Consider the following 17,749-nt stretch of genomic DNA (forward strand, 5'->3'; position numbering starts at 1 on the left):
TTAAACCGAATGAAATTTTAGAAATTATTTTTTTAAAGAATATTTATTACTCACCCCGTTCCACTTTAATAGTAATAAATATATATTTTATCTTACTCATTTAAGATTTTAAGACTATATTAATTTTTTTTTCAACTTAACTCATATTTATTAGATGTAATTTATTTTTACATTTATATTTAAGAAGCGTAATTTAGAAATTATATTATATATTTTTAAAAAATTAATAAATTTTAATGATTTTTTAATCTTTTTAAAAAGAGATTCGGTAAAAAAATCAAATGTTGTTAAAGGTGAAAAAGAGGAAGTATGTGAAAAACATTAGCTTCTAATTTCTTATTTCTTGTTTTAAATTCAAACAAGATTAAGTCATTTATGTGAAGAATAATTTACACTGTGAAGATAATTCAGTCATTGATTTTAAACAATTAGCATATTTTCTTGAACTTAAAATTTACAATTCTCGTTCTGATACGGAGTTTACAAAGTTTTAACAGAACAGAAATGTTGAAATTGTCACAAGAGAGGAGTTAGAGATGTGCCTATTCCATGCAAACTTTTAATTTCTCTGTTGCGCTATGTGCCTCTCTGATTAGGAAAAACACTGTCACTCTTGAAACTAATAAGTAGTAACACCAAACCAACTTCGATTTCATCGAGTATTTTGCCGCTCCAGCCTCTTTTTGCCTTTTTGGGTGTCCAAGTTTTTGGGTTGAGAGTGCAATCTTGAAGAAGAAACAGGGGAAAGAGAGTAATGGAGGAGCAGGTGAAGGAACAAGGGGGACCTACTGCTTGATTTTTGGCTGGCAGCAACGGTCACTGTCAATGATTTTTCTTCTTTGGTTGGTTTTGGTGGTTTCTCTCAATATCTAATATTCAGTAATTATACTTACAGACACAAATACACACACTTGCAAAACATTGCTTTGGGGGAGATCTCGGTGATCAAGAATCAAGATCCCTGCCCTATCTTTATCAACTTCATTTCCTTCTCTTATTTTTGAGGGAATTTCTTGTTTGTTGGTGGTATTTGTTTTCTGGCAAGGAAGGTGAAAATTAAGCTCCTTTCTTTTGGTGTCTTGGCTCTAACGGGAAACAGCAGATTTCAGTCATATGAGGAGATCTTTTACTGTAAGTTACTTTTACCAATTCTTGTTTCCTTGTTTTGATTCCGCATTTTCTGTATAGAGAGGGGATTTAGAATAAGAGTACAAGAAAATGTATAGCCGAGTCTCTAAATGAACTTAACTCAGTCGCAGATTACACAGCCTATATGAAAATAAAAGCAAATTCTCGGGATCTGATAATGAACTGGGCTTTGAGTTATTCTTCTTTTCTACCTTTTTGACAGAATGTAGCTCAGCTGGTCAGCTTTTTATACCCATCTGGCTCGCATATGTCATCAAATCCTGAAATATTTCATTTGAATTGTGTTTTGAAGCTCTTTTTACTTTTCTGATGCTATATTTTTTGTTTTCTTGCTGGCCTTTCTGTATTTCTTGATTAGCTTCTGAGTTTGTTAGATAATCAATGTTAACACAGTTACCCAATATGTATAGCATATAAGTAGACATCACTGCTCAGCATTATTAAGAAGGAAAAGGGGGAACAAATAGAAAAAGAGCGAAACCCCACATTCAAATCAGATCTCATTCTTCTGTTAGTTAGATATTTATTTTTTCGTTCTCTTTCATTTTCCCTTTCAGCTAGTCGATGTGCTTCTCGTTCTTGCACTATTCAGTGATCTTCCATGGCTTATCATGGGCAGTTCACATTGCAAAAGGGCCAAGTCTGCAGATATTCGGCCTCATAGTGTCACTATTACTGAATTTGGTGCTATTGGTGATGGCGTCACTCTCAACACTAAAGCATTTCAGAATGCTCTTTTCTATCTCAATTCATTCGCTGATAAGGGTGGAGCTAAGCTCTTTGTCCCAGCTGGCCGGTGGTTGACAGGCAGTTTCGATCTCATCAGTCATTTGACATTGTGGTTAGATAAGGACGCAGTGATTCTTGGATCAACTGTAAGTTCTTACTTCCATGCCAGAGGAAATATGCATGTTGTTTATTGCCAGTTTTCTGCAATTTATTTATGGTGATTGACCTGTTTGTAGTTGATCTAAGCTAGGAATAGATTATGAGGGATTCTAAGAATTAATGTGCATGCCCAGGGAAATTGTCATTGTCTTGAACTTAAATAAATTATGACTACATGGAGTCGAAATGTGATTATTGGTGACTCGTTGCTATCCACTTGTGCAAGTTGAGCCCCTAGTCTGATAGGACTGTGCTATCTTTTGTGACTCTAGGGCCATAGTTATAATATTTTGGCTGATAATATTAAAAGAAAACGTTGACCTGCCAATTCCAGAATTCTGATGATTGGCCAGTTGTTGATCCTCTACCATCATATGGCCGAGGGAGGGAATTGCTTGGTAGGAGGCATCGAAGCCTCATTTATGGTCGCAATTTGACAGATGTTGTTATAACAGGTTGGTGACGTGAATGAAGGATTAATTTCCATGTCTATTTTGTTTGCTTTTGTAACATCACTGGCTCCTCCATGCAGGTGATAATGGAACTATTGATGGTCAAGGCAGCATCTGGTGGGATTGGTTCAAAACCGAAACCCTGAACTTTACCCGGCCTCATTTGGTTGAGCTAATGAACTCATCTGGGATAGTCATCTCAAACCTGACCTTCATAAATTCACCATTCTGGACAATCCACCCTGTTTACTGCAGGTTTGTCCTTCTAACTGGATTATAATGCATTTCTCCTCCTTTTCTGTTGGACTTGAAGTTTTTACAGTACCATATAAAACTGTGCAAAAGTGAAACTTTCATGCTTAGGGGGAGAGTTGAGATTGTTTTTCTGGATGAACAGCCAAGTCATTGTCCAAAATGTTACAATCCGTGCACCTCTTGATTCACCAAACACAGATGGGATAGATCCAGGTAAATTTCTTTGCTAGGCTGGAATCTTTTCATTTGTACATTTATGAATGATGGATGCTATAGTTTTAAATGCAAATTATATAGGAAAAACACTAGTTCTACAAGTGTGGTTTAAACAAGAGCAATAAGTTTTTGTAAGTTCCTTGCTTGGGCTAAGAAATCTTCCCTCCACAGCAGCAGCCTCAACTTTGCTTGATCATTTTTCAGTAACTTGTTCCAAGTACCTTACTAGGGTGCTTACCATTCATTTAAATGCATTCAGATTCTTCTGATGATGTTTGCATCGAGGACTGTTTCATTAGCACTGGTGATGATCTAATCGCCATCAAAAGTGGGTGGGATGAGTATGGCATATCATATGGCCGTCCTTGCAGAAACATTATTATTCGCCGGCTTATTGGACAAACTCGAAGTAGTGCAGGGCTGTCAATTGGAAGTGAGATGTCTGGAGGTGTATCAGAAGTTCATGCTGAAAATCTCCAATTTTACAATTCAAGTACAGGTATTAGGATAAAGACGTCTCCAGGAAGGGGTGGTTATGTGAGAAATATTCATGTATCAAATATAACTTTAATTGATGTTAAAATTGCTATAAGGTTCACTGGTCTTTATGGGGAACACCCGGACGAGCATTATGATCCTGCAGCTCTACCAATTGTAGAACGGATAACCATTGAAGATGTCACAGGAGAAAACATAGAGTATGCAGGCATTCTAGATGGCATTCAAGCAGACGCTTTTCTTGACATCTGCTTATCGAACATAACCCTCAATGTGACCTCCAATTCTCCCTGGAACTGTTCGTACGTTCAAGGATATTCTGACTCAGTTTCTCCAGAAACTTGTGAGCCTCTCAGGGAGAGTATCTACCCTGATCATTACTCTGATTGTTACCATCTATCAAGTCATTTAGTGAATTCAAGTAATCGAAACAGAGGTACCTGGTTGCTGTCTTGGTAAATTCATTGAGCTTCATATTTGTTCGGTGGTCAAAACACCTTCGATTGTGAATGGTCAATTAGTTCAAATTTTGATTCTTGTCATTTCTCAACACGGCTGCTCATTGCCATGGAGAAGAAATTATTTGCCTGACATATAGAGTTGAGTGAAGTCGCTGATTTGTTGTTGTTGACTCTGAGAGAATATTGAGAAATGATTTTTCCTGTAACTTTGTGTGCAGTAACAAATAATTGAGTGATTTATCAGAAAGTGAAAATAGAATGAGTTTATTTGTTCTAATCTCTCTTTCTTTATGTTTTCGTCTTTATATGTTTAATTTTGTTTTGGGTTTCTTTTCTTCAATTTCATTTCAATCCCACTTTCTTGTGAACTGATGAGGCTGGTCTAGCCTATTTCCTGGAAAGTTGCCTTCCTGGAATGATAAAATTAGCTCTAAAAATCTCACTTTCAGCAATAAAATGCACTTTGTCACTTTGTTTACTTATTCTCTATACATGATAATAGGGACGAATTGAGGTAAGGGACCATCTATTACTGCCGTCGGTACCTTTTTGGTATCTAGTTTCCTCTAAAACAGCCAAAATACCTCTAGGTTCCATGACTTCCAGGTACTTGTACAAAAACAACACAGATAGCATGCATGTTTTCTCCCATAATACAAGCACATCTTAAATCCGCAATTTCTAAAATGTCTACTGGAGGATGAATTTGAATTGAATGATCGGTAATTAATTTAAATTTGTATAAAAGGTCAAACATACAAGTGTTAGTTGAAATTTCATTAGGAAAGAACAAAAAATGCAAACTTGGCCAGAATGCACCCTCAAATCAATCAATGAATTTTTTCTCAAAGGCTGAGAATTTCAAACTCGAGCATAATAATTTATCTAGGAGATGCCTCATAAGCATCCTTCCTTATAACAGAACATAAAACCTGCTTTGAAATGTAGGTTTCAAGCTCCTTGGAGACCTCAGTCAGCTTCAAGTCAAAACTATTTCTGTACTTCTGTTTTGGCGATGGAGCAATGCCAGAAAATCGCCTTCTTGGACTTGAAAATGTTCCTGGCGAACCTGTCCCTTTGGAAATAAGAGGTGTTGAGCCTGCTCCTGCACTGCTTATGTTCTTATCTGGGTTCATCAAAGGTCCACATTTTGTCTCCAAAGGTAATGGCTTTAATGAATCTTGTTGCACTATTGGTATTTGTTTCCTGAGCCTTTCTTTTGCCTTTTCAGCTGCTAGTAGAGCTTTCTCTCTGCTTAGCTTTATCAACTTCCACGGATTGATACTTACATAGAAGCCTTGTTTCTTGTTTAAGGTTGAAGGCTCGGGATCTTTATCAATCCTAATCGAAAGCCTTGTTTGGTTCTGAATATAAATTATGAACCGGTTATTGCGAATGTTCTGCTGCTTATTTCTAAACTGCTTAAAGCACATAATTATATTGCAAAAGTAATATATACCAGATTTCCTTTATGTCCTCTGCATATAAACCGCGAAACAAATGATGGCTTTTCAGGAGAGTCAAAATCAGAGTCTGAAGAGAAATCTGAGTCATCAAAAGGATCTAATTCCATTGATTGATTCTCCTCTTTCATAGCCAAGATATAGTCATAAGTCCTCATTCCCTACATGAGCAAATTATAGGAATAAGACTTTATACTTAACTGCCAAAATATACAATAAAATCTGCAGAATTCATAATTGATTTCCAATATACTTCCTTTACCCCACTAACCAAACTCAAAGAATATCATAGATTATGATTACCTTCCGAATGAGAACAACATGAAAGAAGAAAAGTTGTCCCATGGCAGCTGAACCATAAGCAGTCATTAAAACCAACAAAACCTGTAACATTGTGTCACTCTGAAATAATTAGTACAAAAGCAGATAATAAAACAGGATCTAAATTAACTGTCTATTTACCGATATTGTGGCAAGAGCCCATCTCGGGAAGTGCACATGTAGTTTCCTCAGCAGTTCGCTCTCTATACCTGTCTTATCTGCAAAGCACCTGATGAATATGGCAATTGCAGTTCCCCCTTCTATGATTAACTGTAGAGACAACAATTATTTATAGAAAAGGTAAGTACATTTCCATTTCCATTATTAACATAGCTGTTTGGTTTCTGAGATCTGGAAGAAATACAGGTTCTTACCATTAACAAGACACATAGCATTAAAAGAATGAATGTTGTGTAGTTCCTTTTGCCAACACAATTGTTCAACCACTGGACCACAAAGTTCATGTAAGTTTTGTGGCAATTGTCAAAACAAGTATTTATCAAAAACAAAGGTAGGAGACAACCAATATCATATTTAATAATAATAATAAGTTCTTACCCTACAATGATGATCAAACCCCTCGACACACCGGTTGCAGGTCCTACAGTGCTTGCTATGCTTCTTCACCTGAGACAAATATATAATTTGTACTCAGTAAAACCAAGACAAAATCACGCTCATTGTATAATTCTAGAAGCATTTCTCTCTAATTATCCTTCAATTAAAATCTTATGACCTACGATTATGTTTTGTCTAACCTCAAAATCACATAGTGAGCAATAAGAGATTTCATCGTCCTTAGGATCAGGTGAAATTGAATCATCCTTGAAGACAAGGGGAAATGGAAGTAATGGTTCCATTTGAGCTGTGGTCTTCAGTGGATCCAAGTAGTTTCTTCTTATAAAACTCCTGAGAATTTTCCTCTCCAGCCTTCTAAAAAACCTAACAACTATTTGACTCAAGATAAACCCATAATTAAACTTATTGGATTTAGCTTTCTTCTTCTTCCTAAAGCTGGTTTTATCAGTTGGGTCGATGGCTGTGCATCTAATAAATAAGAACACAACTGAAACTGCCTGAAAAACAAAGCAACAAATTTTGATCAAACATATGTTAAATTGATAAAGAATTGACATATTTGAGCTTGTTTTGATACATTACCACAAACGAAAATATTGTCGTGGCTGTGATTTCAGCAGTTCTGTTTCCAAGAAAGAGCCCGAGAAATGTATAAAAGGAAACGACGAGGAAACTGTAAATTGCCATTCCCACTATCTGCTATGCAGAATTCACGATTTCAGCAAATGGGTAATCATGCATTTCAATCAATTCCATGAGGGAAAAAAATAAAACAGAAAAACTAGCTTATATAAAAGAAGAACTGTGCTTAAATAAAAATAATAGAAGTCTTTAACATATGAGCAAGAACAAAGCACATAATTCTATAAACCTATTGAGGTGCTTTAATTAGACCGAATGATAGCAACCTGAATCTGAGTGTATACCTGCAAAGGGTGGAGAGGGCGTTGCCAGCCATGGCGCCTCATTGTTTTCTTTGTTAGACAATCTTCCTTTTGGATTCACTCTTTCAAAGAGATTGCGGTTTATAATTTAACAATCCAAAACTGTACTTTTGTAAAGGATTAAGCTATCTTGTTATCTTGTTTGGTTTTTGTCTTGAAGTTTACACAGAAAAGAAATGGAAGGACTCTCTCACTCCAACGGTCGACTACTGAAAGCGGTTTGAAATTTGAACGGCGACTTGCAGATCTAAGACGATCTGACGGTTCACGGTTTAACTAATGGAGTTTTGCAGGGCCCCATTCACACACCTGACCTTAGCCGACCTGGCTTTGCTCATCTGGACTGTCAATCTGTGGGACCTAATATCTATCGGTTTAGATGCAAATAGGTTAGTGGATCTGATTTTTAACTGTAAGCCCAAATGTTAAAGCTATGTCAGTTTCATTTGAATGGAAAGGCCCATGTCAAAATAAATAGTTTCGGTTTAGAATTTCTGAATTTCTAGAAATCCCCAATGAAATTGAGCTACAAATGGATTTACTTCTGAAGAATTATTCTAAACATAGAGTCGCAATATTTTTTTCTTTTTTTAGTAAAAAAATATATAATAGAAATTATTAAATTTCCGACTCAGTGTCATTCTATTACCAGGTCGTTGCATATTATTAAAATGCTTTTATAATATATGGATAAACTTTTTGTTTCTTTATGTGAAGGAGAGGGAGAAGAAATATGTGGACCCCTTGGTTGGCTGGGCTTTTTTATTCCAGTGTATTTTTTATCAAGTAAGAGCGTTACTTGGTGGGCTTTTAGTTTAGGCTTACAAGCCCATTTAAAATCATTGTTGGGTTAGTTAGATTCAGAAAACTTCTCTTGTTATTTTTCACTTGCACAATCATTATATTATTTTTATATTTGTTTGGGTAAAATGAAGTAAATATCATATTTTTGAGGGGGAAAAAGTTAACATTAAGATTTTTGTACATACCAATTTTAAGATTTTCACGGCTCTTGTCTAAAATGCGATACACTTTTACTGATAGGTAAAGGTTCAAGAATTTTTTTTTTTTTATCTATTTTACAAAATAATGAAAAAAAATATTTCTCCATTTTGTCCACTCTAACTTCTTTTTTGGCCTCCTAATTTTAAAGGCCAGCTCCGTCCCCTGTTAGTATATGAGAATAGTTCAATCAAAATCTATAGATAAATGATATAAGAGATAGGAATAACTTACCAGTTGGGAATGATATTTGAAGAATAACTATAAATATAAAAAAACAAGTTTGGCAGCACCCAGAGTTCCTCCAAACTCTTCAGTAAATCGGATAAATTAATCTCCAGTTAGCACTGAAGCAGCAGGAGGAACTCAAGGTGACCCCAAACAAACACACGCCATTGCAAGAGATACAAGATCTATGCCTAAGAAAATGGTGGCAACAGTTCCTTTTATGTATTTATATATACAAAAAATCAAAGTGAATAATGAGCGCACCGAGAGGAATTTCCAGTACTGACATGATTGCAGGAAGCAGCCTTTCTCTGTAATTGAACTTGGCCGTAGTGACGTCCCTGGTTCTTGATAACTATTAGGTGCATTGAATTTAGACAGTTCTTTTTGTGGCTTCGATAGTTTTTTTATCTCTCCTGCCAATGGCCACGTAATCTTTTTGCAGAGTCAAATAACCTGAGGCTGTTGCTACTTTGCCTATGTGTTTAATATGAAAACCTGGGCCGTTGGTTTATCTGAGACACATCACAGCAATGGCCAAGTTGGATTTTTTATACGTAAATAATGGATGTCCATATTCCAATAATGTTGAAACAGGCACATCATATCACCAAAGTTCAAGTAATATAAATTTGGGTTCTTTATACTTTAGTGCAATTTTATAAAATTGAAATTTTTATTTTTAAGAATTAATTAAACAATCTCATTATTTTGTATTTGTTATTAATTACTAGATTGCAAGTAAAATTTAGTACATTAGTTTGTATTTGTAAATCCAAATAAGAGAGCTACAAGATTTCAATAAATCAACTATTTGTTTTATCAACTTCATTTTGATACCATAAGATTATTTTATTTTTCATAATCTCTAACATACCTGATTCTGCAAAACAATGCCAATAAATAAAATATTGCAGGTAGAGTTCTTTCACTTCAACATAAGTATACAATAATTAGCTGGAAGTGCAATGTACAATTAATGAAGCTCTATACTAACTTCCTGCAACCCAATAATAACAATACACTAATTAATAGCGATGTGGTAAAGCTTTCCAACCAGAGGATTCATTTATGTATGTCCTTCAATTATGATATTATCAGCGAGAAAAAAAAAAATTGTCATAAAATATCCTGCTCTAATCGTATATATATGCAGTAGGTGCAAGCAAGAATTGTTTCTGTACATATTTTACAATATTTATACGTATAAAAATATTTCTTTAACAAAAACATTCCATTCTAGTCTTTGTACATGGATCAGTTCATGAATTCTTACACTCCACTCTACGCTTTCAAAAGCTTCACATACTTAATCAAGTAATAACACAGTGTAAAATTTACCTGCATTAACAATATTATACAGTACAAAATTAATATTTTTGTATCATCTAAAGATACATCCTAATTATTTTTTTAAATTTATTTATAGTGTGATTATGCCAAAATTTATCTCTTCGCCCCACCGTTGCACCTATATCAACAACATTTTAAAGAAAGATTTTAATTTCAAAATCTTCGACCCAAAAGCTATAGAAGAGCTCAAAAAGCCAGCCGCCCTAATTGGTGGAGAAAGTGGTGCAAGAATGAGGAAGTTGTGGAGACCCAGGCGTTCCGGTTATCCCGTTTGGACCATTGTTGTTGCTGTCGGTTCCGTCATTGCTCCTTTGGTTGCCGATAATTGTGGAAATGGCTGCAGCCAAAGCTGCTGTGAAATTTGGGTCAGAAGCAATGGCTGCAGTAACCGTCTCAACCATAGAGGCATGCCGTTGCCCTAATTGTACCGGTGGAATTGCGGCTGCTGGTAGCTTATTATTTGAAACATACATAGGGTGACCTAGAAGCTGTGGATAGCCATGCAAAGGAAGAGGAAATGTGGTTGTTGGAGGAGTGCGAAGGAAAGGTGTAGGGTTTGGACTCTGAGTCAAGTCGAGAGTTATAGTAGGGAATGGGGCAGAAGCAGAAAGAGTAGCCATTGTAGATGCATAGGGTAAAGAAGGGAAAAAGCTATTACTCGATGACAACCCTTCTTTGGACATAGTTGAACCTGAAAGAAGCATAGCTGCAGCAGCTGAGGTAGTGTTAGCCATGGCTGCAGCTGCCGGTGGAAGTGGATGGTTATGATTTCCTTCATACGTTGTAGTTAAAATGGTCTTATCCTCTGCACATCTTTGAACCTATTGATCAAACAAAGCTTGTAGTTAACTAATTCAAAAATTTAACGTCTTGAAAGTTTTCGATAATTACTTACCTGCTTGCGGACTGGGCATCCAACAGCCATGGTGCAACGATAGTATGCACGTGGACAAGGATTGCCCTTAGCCATCTTTTGACCATATTTCCTCCATTGGCAACCATCCGTGATCTACAACAAATTTAATTTCTTAACAGGTAAAAAATAAAATTACTACACTATGCATATAATTCTTGGGCATAATTAATTAGGTGTTTACCAAAGGAGCCTCTGATCTCGCTCTAACAGAAACTCTAGCTTTCCTGAAAGGGACATGATCATTGACTTGTTCTTCACCTTTTGGTTGTTCCAATCTTGGACTCTTTGGAGATCCCCAACTTTGCGAAGTCTGATCAAGAGCATCCTCTGTGGTGGAAGCTTGTTTGCCTGGATTTATTTGAGACATAGCTTCAGTAGTAGTATTTGTTGGAGAAACCGACGCAGTTTCTGCCTTGTCATCAGATACTGAAGGATCGTTTACATTCAAAGTGGCAGATGGGCGTGGGTCCATAAACTGTTGGGCTGACATTATAGGACCTGAAATCCCATTCATCTCTCCTTTCTGTATCAAAATATAATTAAAATAAAAAATCCTATATATTTATCAAAAATTGTTCAGGAAAGATAGCTTGGGATAAATATTTAGGTCTGGGATGCTTGGGGGTGAATACAATCCTGCACCAACACGTAATTGAATTGATTAATAAAGAAGATGCCTACTTCAGTGGAAATTACTTAACTAAGATAGGAAGACAGAACTTTTTTGCTTCCTTTAGGTGGATTTAGAACTAAACTGGGCAAAAAGATGGGTATTAAGAATTGAAAAGGCGATACTGGATCAAGAAAGCACAGTTTCCAATTCAAGAGATGCACGTTACCGATTTCTTTATTTTACAGATATTATTTTCAATTTTTATATTGTGTCAGTTGTGGATAATGATATTCGATTTGCTCTCTTTAATTAAACCTAGAGGAGTAAAGGTAAAATAAAAACAATAAAAAAATCTCACCTGCTCTCGCCGATTCCCATGTGCCTGTTTTCGCATTGCCATAAGTAGCTGAGCTTGCAGTTCCTTGTAACTTCTGGTAATCTGATCTAACATGCTCTTCAACTTCTTATTCTCGTCATGAAGTCTCGTCAACTCCGCTTGTAGTCTCGTCATCTGCAAAAGCCGAATTCCAATCCTTTAACAACAAAGGAAATTTAAATAATTATGATATGGGAAAAAAAAAAACAGTGTATGGAAGCTCACTTCATTATTGGATTTATTTCCATTTTCAGTTTCCGAAATTCCAGAGCTCGAAATCAGGAGATTCAGTCCAGTCTGAAACACATCAACTAATTAAATTCAATTACAAGTAAAAATTCATGATTATATTAATACTCTCTCTATATATGGCTATTAATGAAAACCTGAAATTACTTCCACAAGTCACAAGCATATATAGTTAAATATTAAAAGTGTGAAGAAAGAAATATTGAAAAACTTACATTTATCCCAGAATCAACAAGAGCTGATGGCGATGATCCATCCTTCATTTCTTGATCACGGGAGGATTTGTCAGTGGAAATATCGGTTGAGAAGAAATCCACTTCTTTGATCCTGGACTGGCCTGCGAAGGAATGATCGGTTAAATTATCAGAAACGCCTGGAATCTGCCGGAGAAAATCGCCGGAGTGCAAGAATTTCAATTCCCGTCCTTGTTTTTCCATGAGTAAAAGGAGAGGGAGTAGTTGTACAGGGTTTCCAAGAGGGTTAAATTATTTATAATGTGACTTTCGTTCTTTGTTAAACTTAGTTGAGATAGATATGAGGGGGTCCAAAAATAATACTAAAGACCAGCCGTTTTTTTCGCGGGAGAAATGACATCACCGTTGAGGAGAAGTACACGTGGCGATATAGGAGAAGAGAACACACGGCTGCGCTTAGCACACAGTAGCGGAGCGGTAGGGATTGAAGACTTTGGCTCCGTTAAAGATGACGGAGAAGGATTTTCATTTTTGAAGAGCGATGGGATCGAAGAGTCCAAGTGGAGATGGAGAACGTCGTATTTTGGTCAACTAAGTTGACGGCACGGTTGCATCTGACGGTGGTTAGAGTAAGAGATGGGTCCCAAACTCACATAGAGAAAATACCTAATCCCACTGACTTAAAAAGCCCTAAAAAGCCAACGCCAACACGTCATTTTTTTCCCTTGTCCACGTCAACAAAGGAAATTAAAGACCTTCGTTGATAGCTCAGCATACCTAGCTCGACTCTGCTGTAACCGTCCGTCTTAATTATTTTTTTCCCTTGTTTTACCTCTTCAATTATTTCATTTCATTTAATAAAAATAAATAATTTTCTTATTATATGATTAAATTTTCTAATTTTTAAATAGGTAGAAAAACATTTGCTTGTGAGATAAATAGAATTGGACAAGAGAAGTAGTGTAAACTTCAAATTTATGTTATAAAAGGTCTTATTTATTTTATAATTAAGCGCTTTTAGAAAGGGTATACGGAGTCAAAACCAAAGGGAAAAAGTGGGAATAAGGATACAGTTGGAATGTCCAATCTTTGATAAATGGTTTTTTGATGCCAATAAGTACAAAATGAGTAATGAAATTCTGGTAAATTTCAACTTCATCCTATATATTCATCATGTCAACCACACGTGGTTTCATTATTTATATATATTTTTCCAAAAGTGTATAATCAAATATTGTTTTGCATCAAATTAGTAGCTACTGTTTATTGCATAATTCTAATTATATGATAATTAAGCAGTAAATTTTGACTTTAAATAAAATAAATAAAGGAGCATATATATATATATATATATATATACACACGTTTTACAATCCGAAAAAGGAAAAGTGAATGCCAAATTATTTGAAATATTGATTTTTTTATTAGTAAATGTCGAAGAAATTCATTTGAAAATAAAGCGATTATGAGGAAAAGAATGAGAAATTTCCTGCCGCACTCATAATGTGTAAGAATATTATGTCAAAAGATATGGACTAGCTCAGCACTACTAACAGCAAGCATCTATCTTTAATTAGGAGTAGGAGCTTCAGATTTGAGAATCTTCCTTCAAATGCTAATAAAATAAAAAACATATCTTTTCTTCCTTTCTTTCTTTTTTTTTTTTTAATTTTATTCTATCAGTTTTCTTCAATTAGAGATTTTATAATTGATTTATAATTAAGCAGTTCAAATTGAATATATTGAATAATTAATGAGGATAACCAAAACAAAATTTGGAGAGGTCGAGACATCTATTGCATCTACATCAAAGGCATTCCAATTTTAGATAAATTTGAATTTTCTCAAAATAAAATTCTTGGTATTAAATGAAACAAATCATAAAATTTAAATATAAAAAAAAAAATTTATATATTCTTTTAATCAATGTGTGAAACCACATGATAATCTATCTATATCTTCTCCGAATTTCATTTATCCACCTGCCAATAAAACTGATGACGATTGATTTGACAAAAAAGATATAATAATAATAATAATAAAACTTACAGCATTTTTCGAGTAAATTATAATTCTTCTAGTAACCCCTCTATTATATATTAATAAACCTTTCAACGTGAGGAATTAAGGTGGTATGTCTTGTGATTACCTGATTGGTTAACAAAAAACTAACCTTGTTTGTTCCCAGATAAACAAATATTATTTATAAATTAATATAATTTACTTTACTTAAAAGGGTTAATGCACTAGAAGAAAAAAATTTTTTCCCCATCTAGAATATAAATGTTGAACTGTGTGTGTGTGTGTGTGTGTCCAGTTATGCTAAATTCTAAATGTCTCGATCATTTGCTTAATATAAAAATGAAACTTGTATATGTCAGTTTAGGTAATTGTCAACAATGACCAAAGTAGACCGCTTCCAAATTTGAGTACATCAATTTAAATTCCAAATTTGAGTAAATCAATTTAAAATTATTAATTATGACCTAATATATAAATAATACACTAAATTATTATTATTATTTTTTTAAATAACTTGTGTTGTCATCACATAAAAAATCATGCTGATCAACAATAATCATATATAATTTAATTGAAAAAAATCTCAGTTTAATTGGTCAAGATGTGGAAAAAGCTGGGTCAATGGTAGAAGATACAAGCAGAGAGAATAAACATCAGGTTTGCTTCTCTCCTCCACCTCTCCGGAAGAAAACAAAGTCTTGCTCTATAATTTCCATGTGAAGGATATCTACAAGTCAATGATTCTTACTTAAAATAATCATAATTTCTTCTTTCTGTATCCATAATTTTGAAAACGATCGATGCCTCGAAAATATTTATAATTTTCTGTCTTTAAATAAAATATGCTTAACAATTTTTCTTAAAACAAATGTAATAAAATTAACAGTTTGGTGATGAAGGGTAATAATATTGTTGAAAAAATAAATGCAGTGGTTATGAGTTGTATGACTACTCCCACCAAATCATGAGATACCTTATTTATTAATTAGCGGCCAAGAAAAATAAAAATCTAATTTTAATGTCTAAAGTTGACCACAATTTATTGTTTCATGAAATTAAATAATTAACGATCTGTAAAAGAATTTAACAGAGGGTTTCAATAAGGTTACGAATTGAAAATATACAATAAAAAAGAAACTAATTAATAATTAACAAAAGGATTATACATACTGGTAAGAAATTAAGAATAATATGAAGATAGGCGGCAGCTATGGGCTAATAGTATAGATAGGGTTTAGGAGAAGATTCTTAGAGGAGCAATTAAAGGGATTATGGGTCGTGGGCAAGTCACACGCAACGTGGTTGCTTTTAAGTCAACACAAAACAAACGAAATTTTTGGGAGGCAAGTAAAAATAAATCGGCGTCCCATTAACTCAGCTTACCAAGCCGGTCTTAACTTACGCCCAAAATAATAATAATAATAATAATAATAAACATATTTTAATTATTTTTCCTTTTTTCTTTACGTGTTTGCAAAAATTAAATGGAAAAATAAAGAAAATTTCATATTTACAATTTGCAAAAGAAAATGACGAGGATCAGTCAGATACCTGTAAATAAATGAAATGACCCAAGCAGAAGGGCATGACTCGCCTTTGCCCCCACGTTGTTCAGTCTTCCTGGCTACATCCCACAGACTCCAAACCCAAGCTTCCCGTGCAGTGCCCTCTCCCTATGGCTACCCACCGCTCACGCCTCCAAAACCTTCCCCCTGCATACCGTTAACGTAAATTTTGAATAATTTATATTTTACGGAATCAAACATTTTTGTTTAAAGTTTTTGTGTCGAAATTAAACCAAACTATTATTATGGACTGATAGAATATTTTCATGACTGACCTCTTTAAAAATAATGAAAGGAAAAAAAAAAAAAAAGCTGTTAACTTTGTGTCTTAAGTTCTAAAATTAGGGTTAGTTTCAAAACTTGTGGTCAACTTGCGTTGGCATAATATATGTATGGCTTCAAATATATTATTAATTTAATTTGTTAGATAAATAAGTAAATACAAAAAGGATAAAGAGGGTTTGATTGGGAGGCCAGGAATTAGGGTTGGGTTCCGTGTAAAACTCATCTAAAGTGATTGGAAACTGACAAAGAAATCCTTTTGCAATTTGGTTACCATTTTCCGTTCTGGTTTTGTTGTCGTTTTCCATTAGCCAACAAGAGAGGTGACTTTTTTCCCTATAAAGTCACGTTTGAAGTGGGGCCCAACTGGGGGGTGTCACCTATCAAAATGGGCCAATCTCTTATTGATGCAGGGCGTTGAAAAAGGAGCGACCCTTATAGAGAGAGGTGAATTGGTAATTTGGTATACTCGTTTTCAAGCTTGTAGACTTGTTGAGGGAAAGAAAAAGATTGAGATAAGCAAGTTGATATCCTCATTTTCAATCTTTTAGACTTTGCAATTAAAGGGGTTTTGTCTTAATTTCTTTGCTGTTTGATTCAATTTGAATTCTTTGGGCAGCCTATTTTGTCCTTTGGCTTTACTGGTTTTTCAGGCTGAGGCAGACTTTACCTAATCCTAACTAGCTCATTAACTACTAGTTCTTGCTCATTAGCTATGCCTTAATTACCATCATCAACTTCCTTGATCTCTTTTATTAGGTTCATTAAATATATACAGGGAAGACTAACAACAAACAAGAAAATAAAATTAAAGTGAATGAAATTCTACCCGTGTATTTTTTTTTTTTTAATTTAAGGCGAGAAACTTTACTAATTAAATTTAAGATATCGTGTTTGTTTTTAGTTTATATTTCCTATATATAAAATATATATATATATATATATATATATATATATATATATATATTCAACCCATGATACTAATTTAATTACCTCTACATGGTCGTGATATTTAATTTGATTATGACTAGACACAAGTGCACTTAGTCTCACTTTTATAAAATCAATAGAGTGCCATCTCCTTCATCATTAATGTCAGAGTATTCATTTCTTCCCTTGACTCTCATTTCTTATAAACTAAATTTGTTTTTTCATTTTTTTTTTCCTCCTGCGTTCTATTTCATCTATTCGTGACATTGAAATAAATAAATACTGTAATAAAAAGTTCAACAACACTGGTTAATTAAAGTAGAAAATAAGTACAAAGTGCCGCTTCTACAAACTAGTACTGTACTTGCTTTCCTTTACCTTTGAGGGTTTCAAATTGAATGCAGCTGACGACAAAAATTACGGTTTGGTTTGGATAAATCGGTTGAGGAAAAATTAAGGTGATTAAATTAAGCAATAACACAAACATTTAATTTATTTACAGTTACACGCGTCGTCCGATGACATTTCGAACACTTATTACTAGTTATATGCGTTTATCAATAAGATGGCGCTTTTGTCAAACATGATTGAGGCCCATCATTGTGGGCTTATTAAGTGGTTGAACTAAAGAAAAAAAGGAAATTGTTTCAGGTATATGGCCGAGCCCAGGATTAAAAATGGAGCCCAATTAGAACGTCATATCTCAACTTCCGCGGGTTCAAACCCATATAAAAGCACTCTGTGTGAATGTGGTTCATATTTTGAATATTAAAGGATTAAGAATTTAACGGCC

The 17,749-nt window shown here is 34.4% G+C and overlaps 3 protein-coding genes across 5 annotated transcripts; 1 reads left to right on the forward strand and 2 right to left on the reverse strand.

The window, feature by feature from the left end:
- Positions 1-498: 498 nt before the first annotated feature.
- On the forward strand, positions 499-4,125 carry LOC105642707 (Pectin lyase-like superfamily protein). The gene is made up of 6 exons (XM_012227623.4): positions 499-1,131; positions 1,707-2,024; positions 2,372-2,492; positions 2,570-2,744; positions 2,887-2,957; positions 3,220-4,125. Exons 1-6 carry the CDS (start codon positions 1,114-1,116, stop codon positions 3,915-3,917), a joined length of 1,401 nt encoding a protein of 466 aa, XP_012083013.1. The 5' UTR covers positions 499-1,113; the 3' UTR covers positions 3,918-4,125.
- A 499-nt stretch (positions 4,126-4,624) lies between these two features.
- LOC105642708 (DHHC-type zinc finger family protein) lies at positions 4,625-7,456 on the reverse strand. 2 transcript variants are annotated; one of them, XM_089721433.1, is made up of 9 exons: positions 7,209-7,456; positions 6,865-6,981; positions 6,462-6,779; positions 6,262-6,330; positions 6,078-6,149; positions 5,845-5,973; positions 5,686-5,766; positions 5,379-5,543; positions 4,625-5,283 (listed from the first exon to the last, which is right to left on the reverse strand). In XM_089721433.1, exons 1-9 carry the CDS (start codon positions 7,248-7,250, stop codon positions 4,801-4,803), a joined length of 1,476 nt encoding a protein of 491 aa, XP_089577559.1. In that variant the 5' UTR covers positions 7,251-7,456; the 3' UTR covers positions 4,625-4,800. The 2 variants fall into 2 exon arrangements, with proteins under 2 accessions (XP_089577559.1, XP_012083015.1); XM_012227625.4 differs by having other exon boundaries at positions 6,865-6,978; positions 7,209-7,454.
- A 2,172-nt stretch (positions 7,457-9,628) lies between these two features.
- On the reverse strand, positions 9,629-15,884 carry WRKY47 (WRKY family transcription factor). Of its 2 annotated transcripts, XM_020682616.3 has the most exons (7): positions 15,731-15,884; positions 12,179-12,300; positions 11,940-12,011; positions 11,697-11,849; positions 10,907-11,248; positions 10,705-10,818; positions 9,629-10,630 (listed from the first exon to the last, which is right to left on the reverse strand). In XM_020682616.3, exons 2-7 carry the CDS (start codon positions 12,224-12,226, stop codon positions 10,013-10,015), a joined length of 1,347 nt encoding a protein of 448 aa, XP_020538275.1. In that variant the 5' UTR covers positions 12,227-12,300; positions 15,731-15,884; the 3' UTR covers positions 9,629-10,012. The 2 variants fall into 2 exon arrangements, with proteins under 2 accessions (XP_020538275.1, XP_012083016.1); XM_012227626.4 differs by lacking the exon at positions 15,731-15,884 and having other exon boundaries at positions 12,179-12,494.
- Positions 15,885-17,749: the final 1,865 nt, after the last annotated feature.

Source organism: Jatropha curcas, chromosome 5, assembly GCF_041381405.1.
Source record: "Jatropha curcas cultivar XTBG-Jc1 chromosome 5, XTBG_Jcur_1.0, whole genome shotgun sequence".
NCBI classification, from domain to species: domain Eukaryota; kingdom Viridiplantae; phylum Streptophyta; class Magnoliopsida; order Malpighiales; family Euphorbiaceae; genus Jatropha; species Jatropha curcas.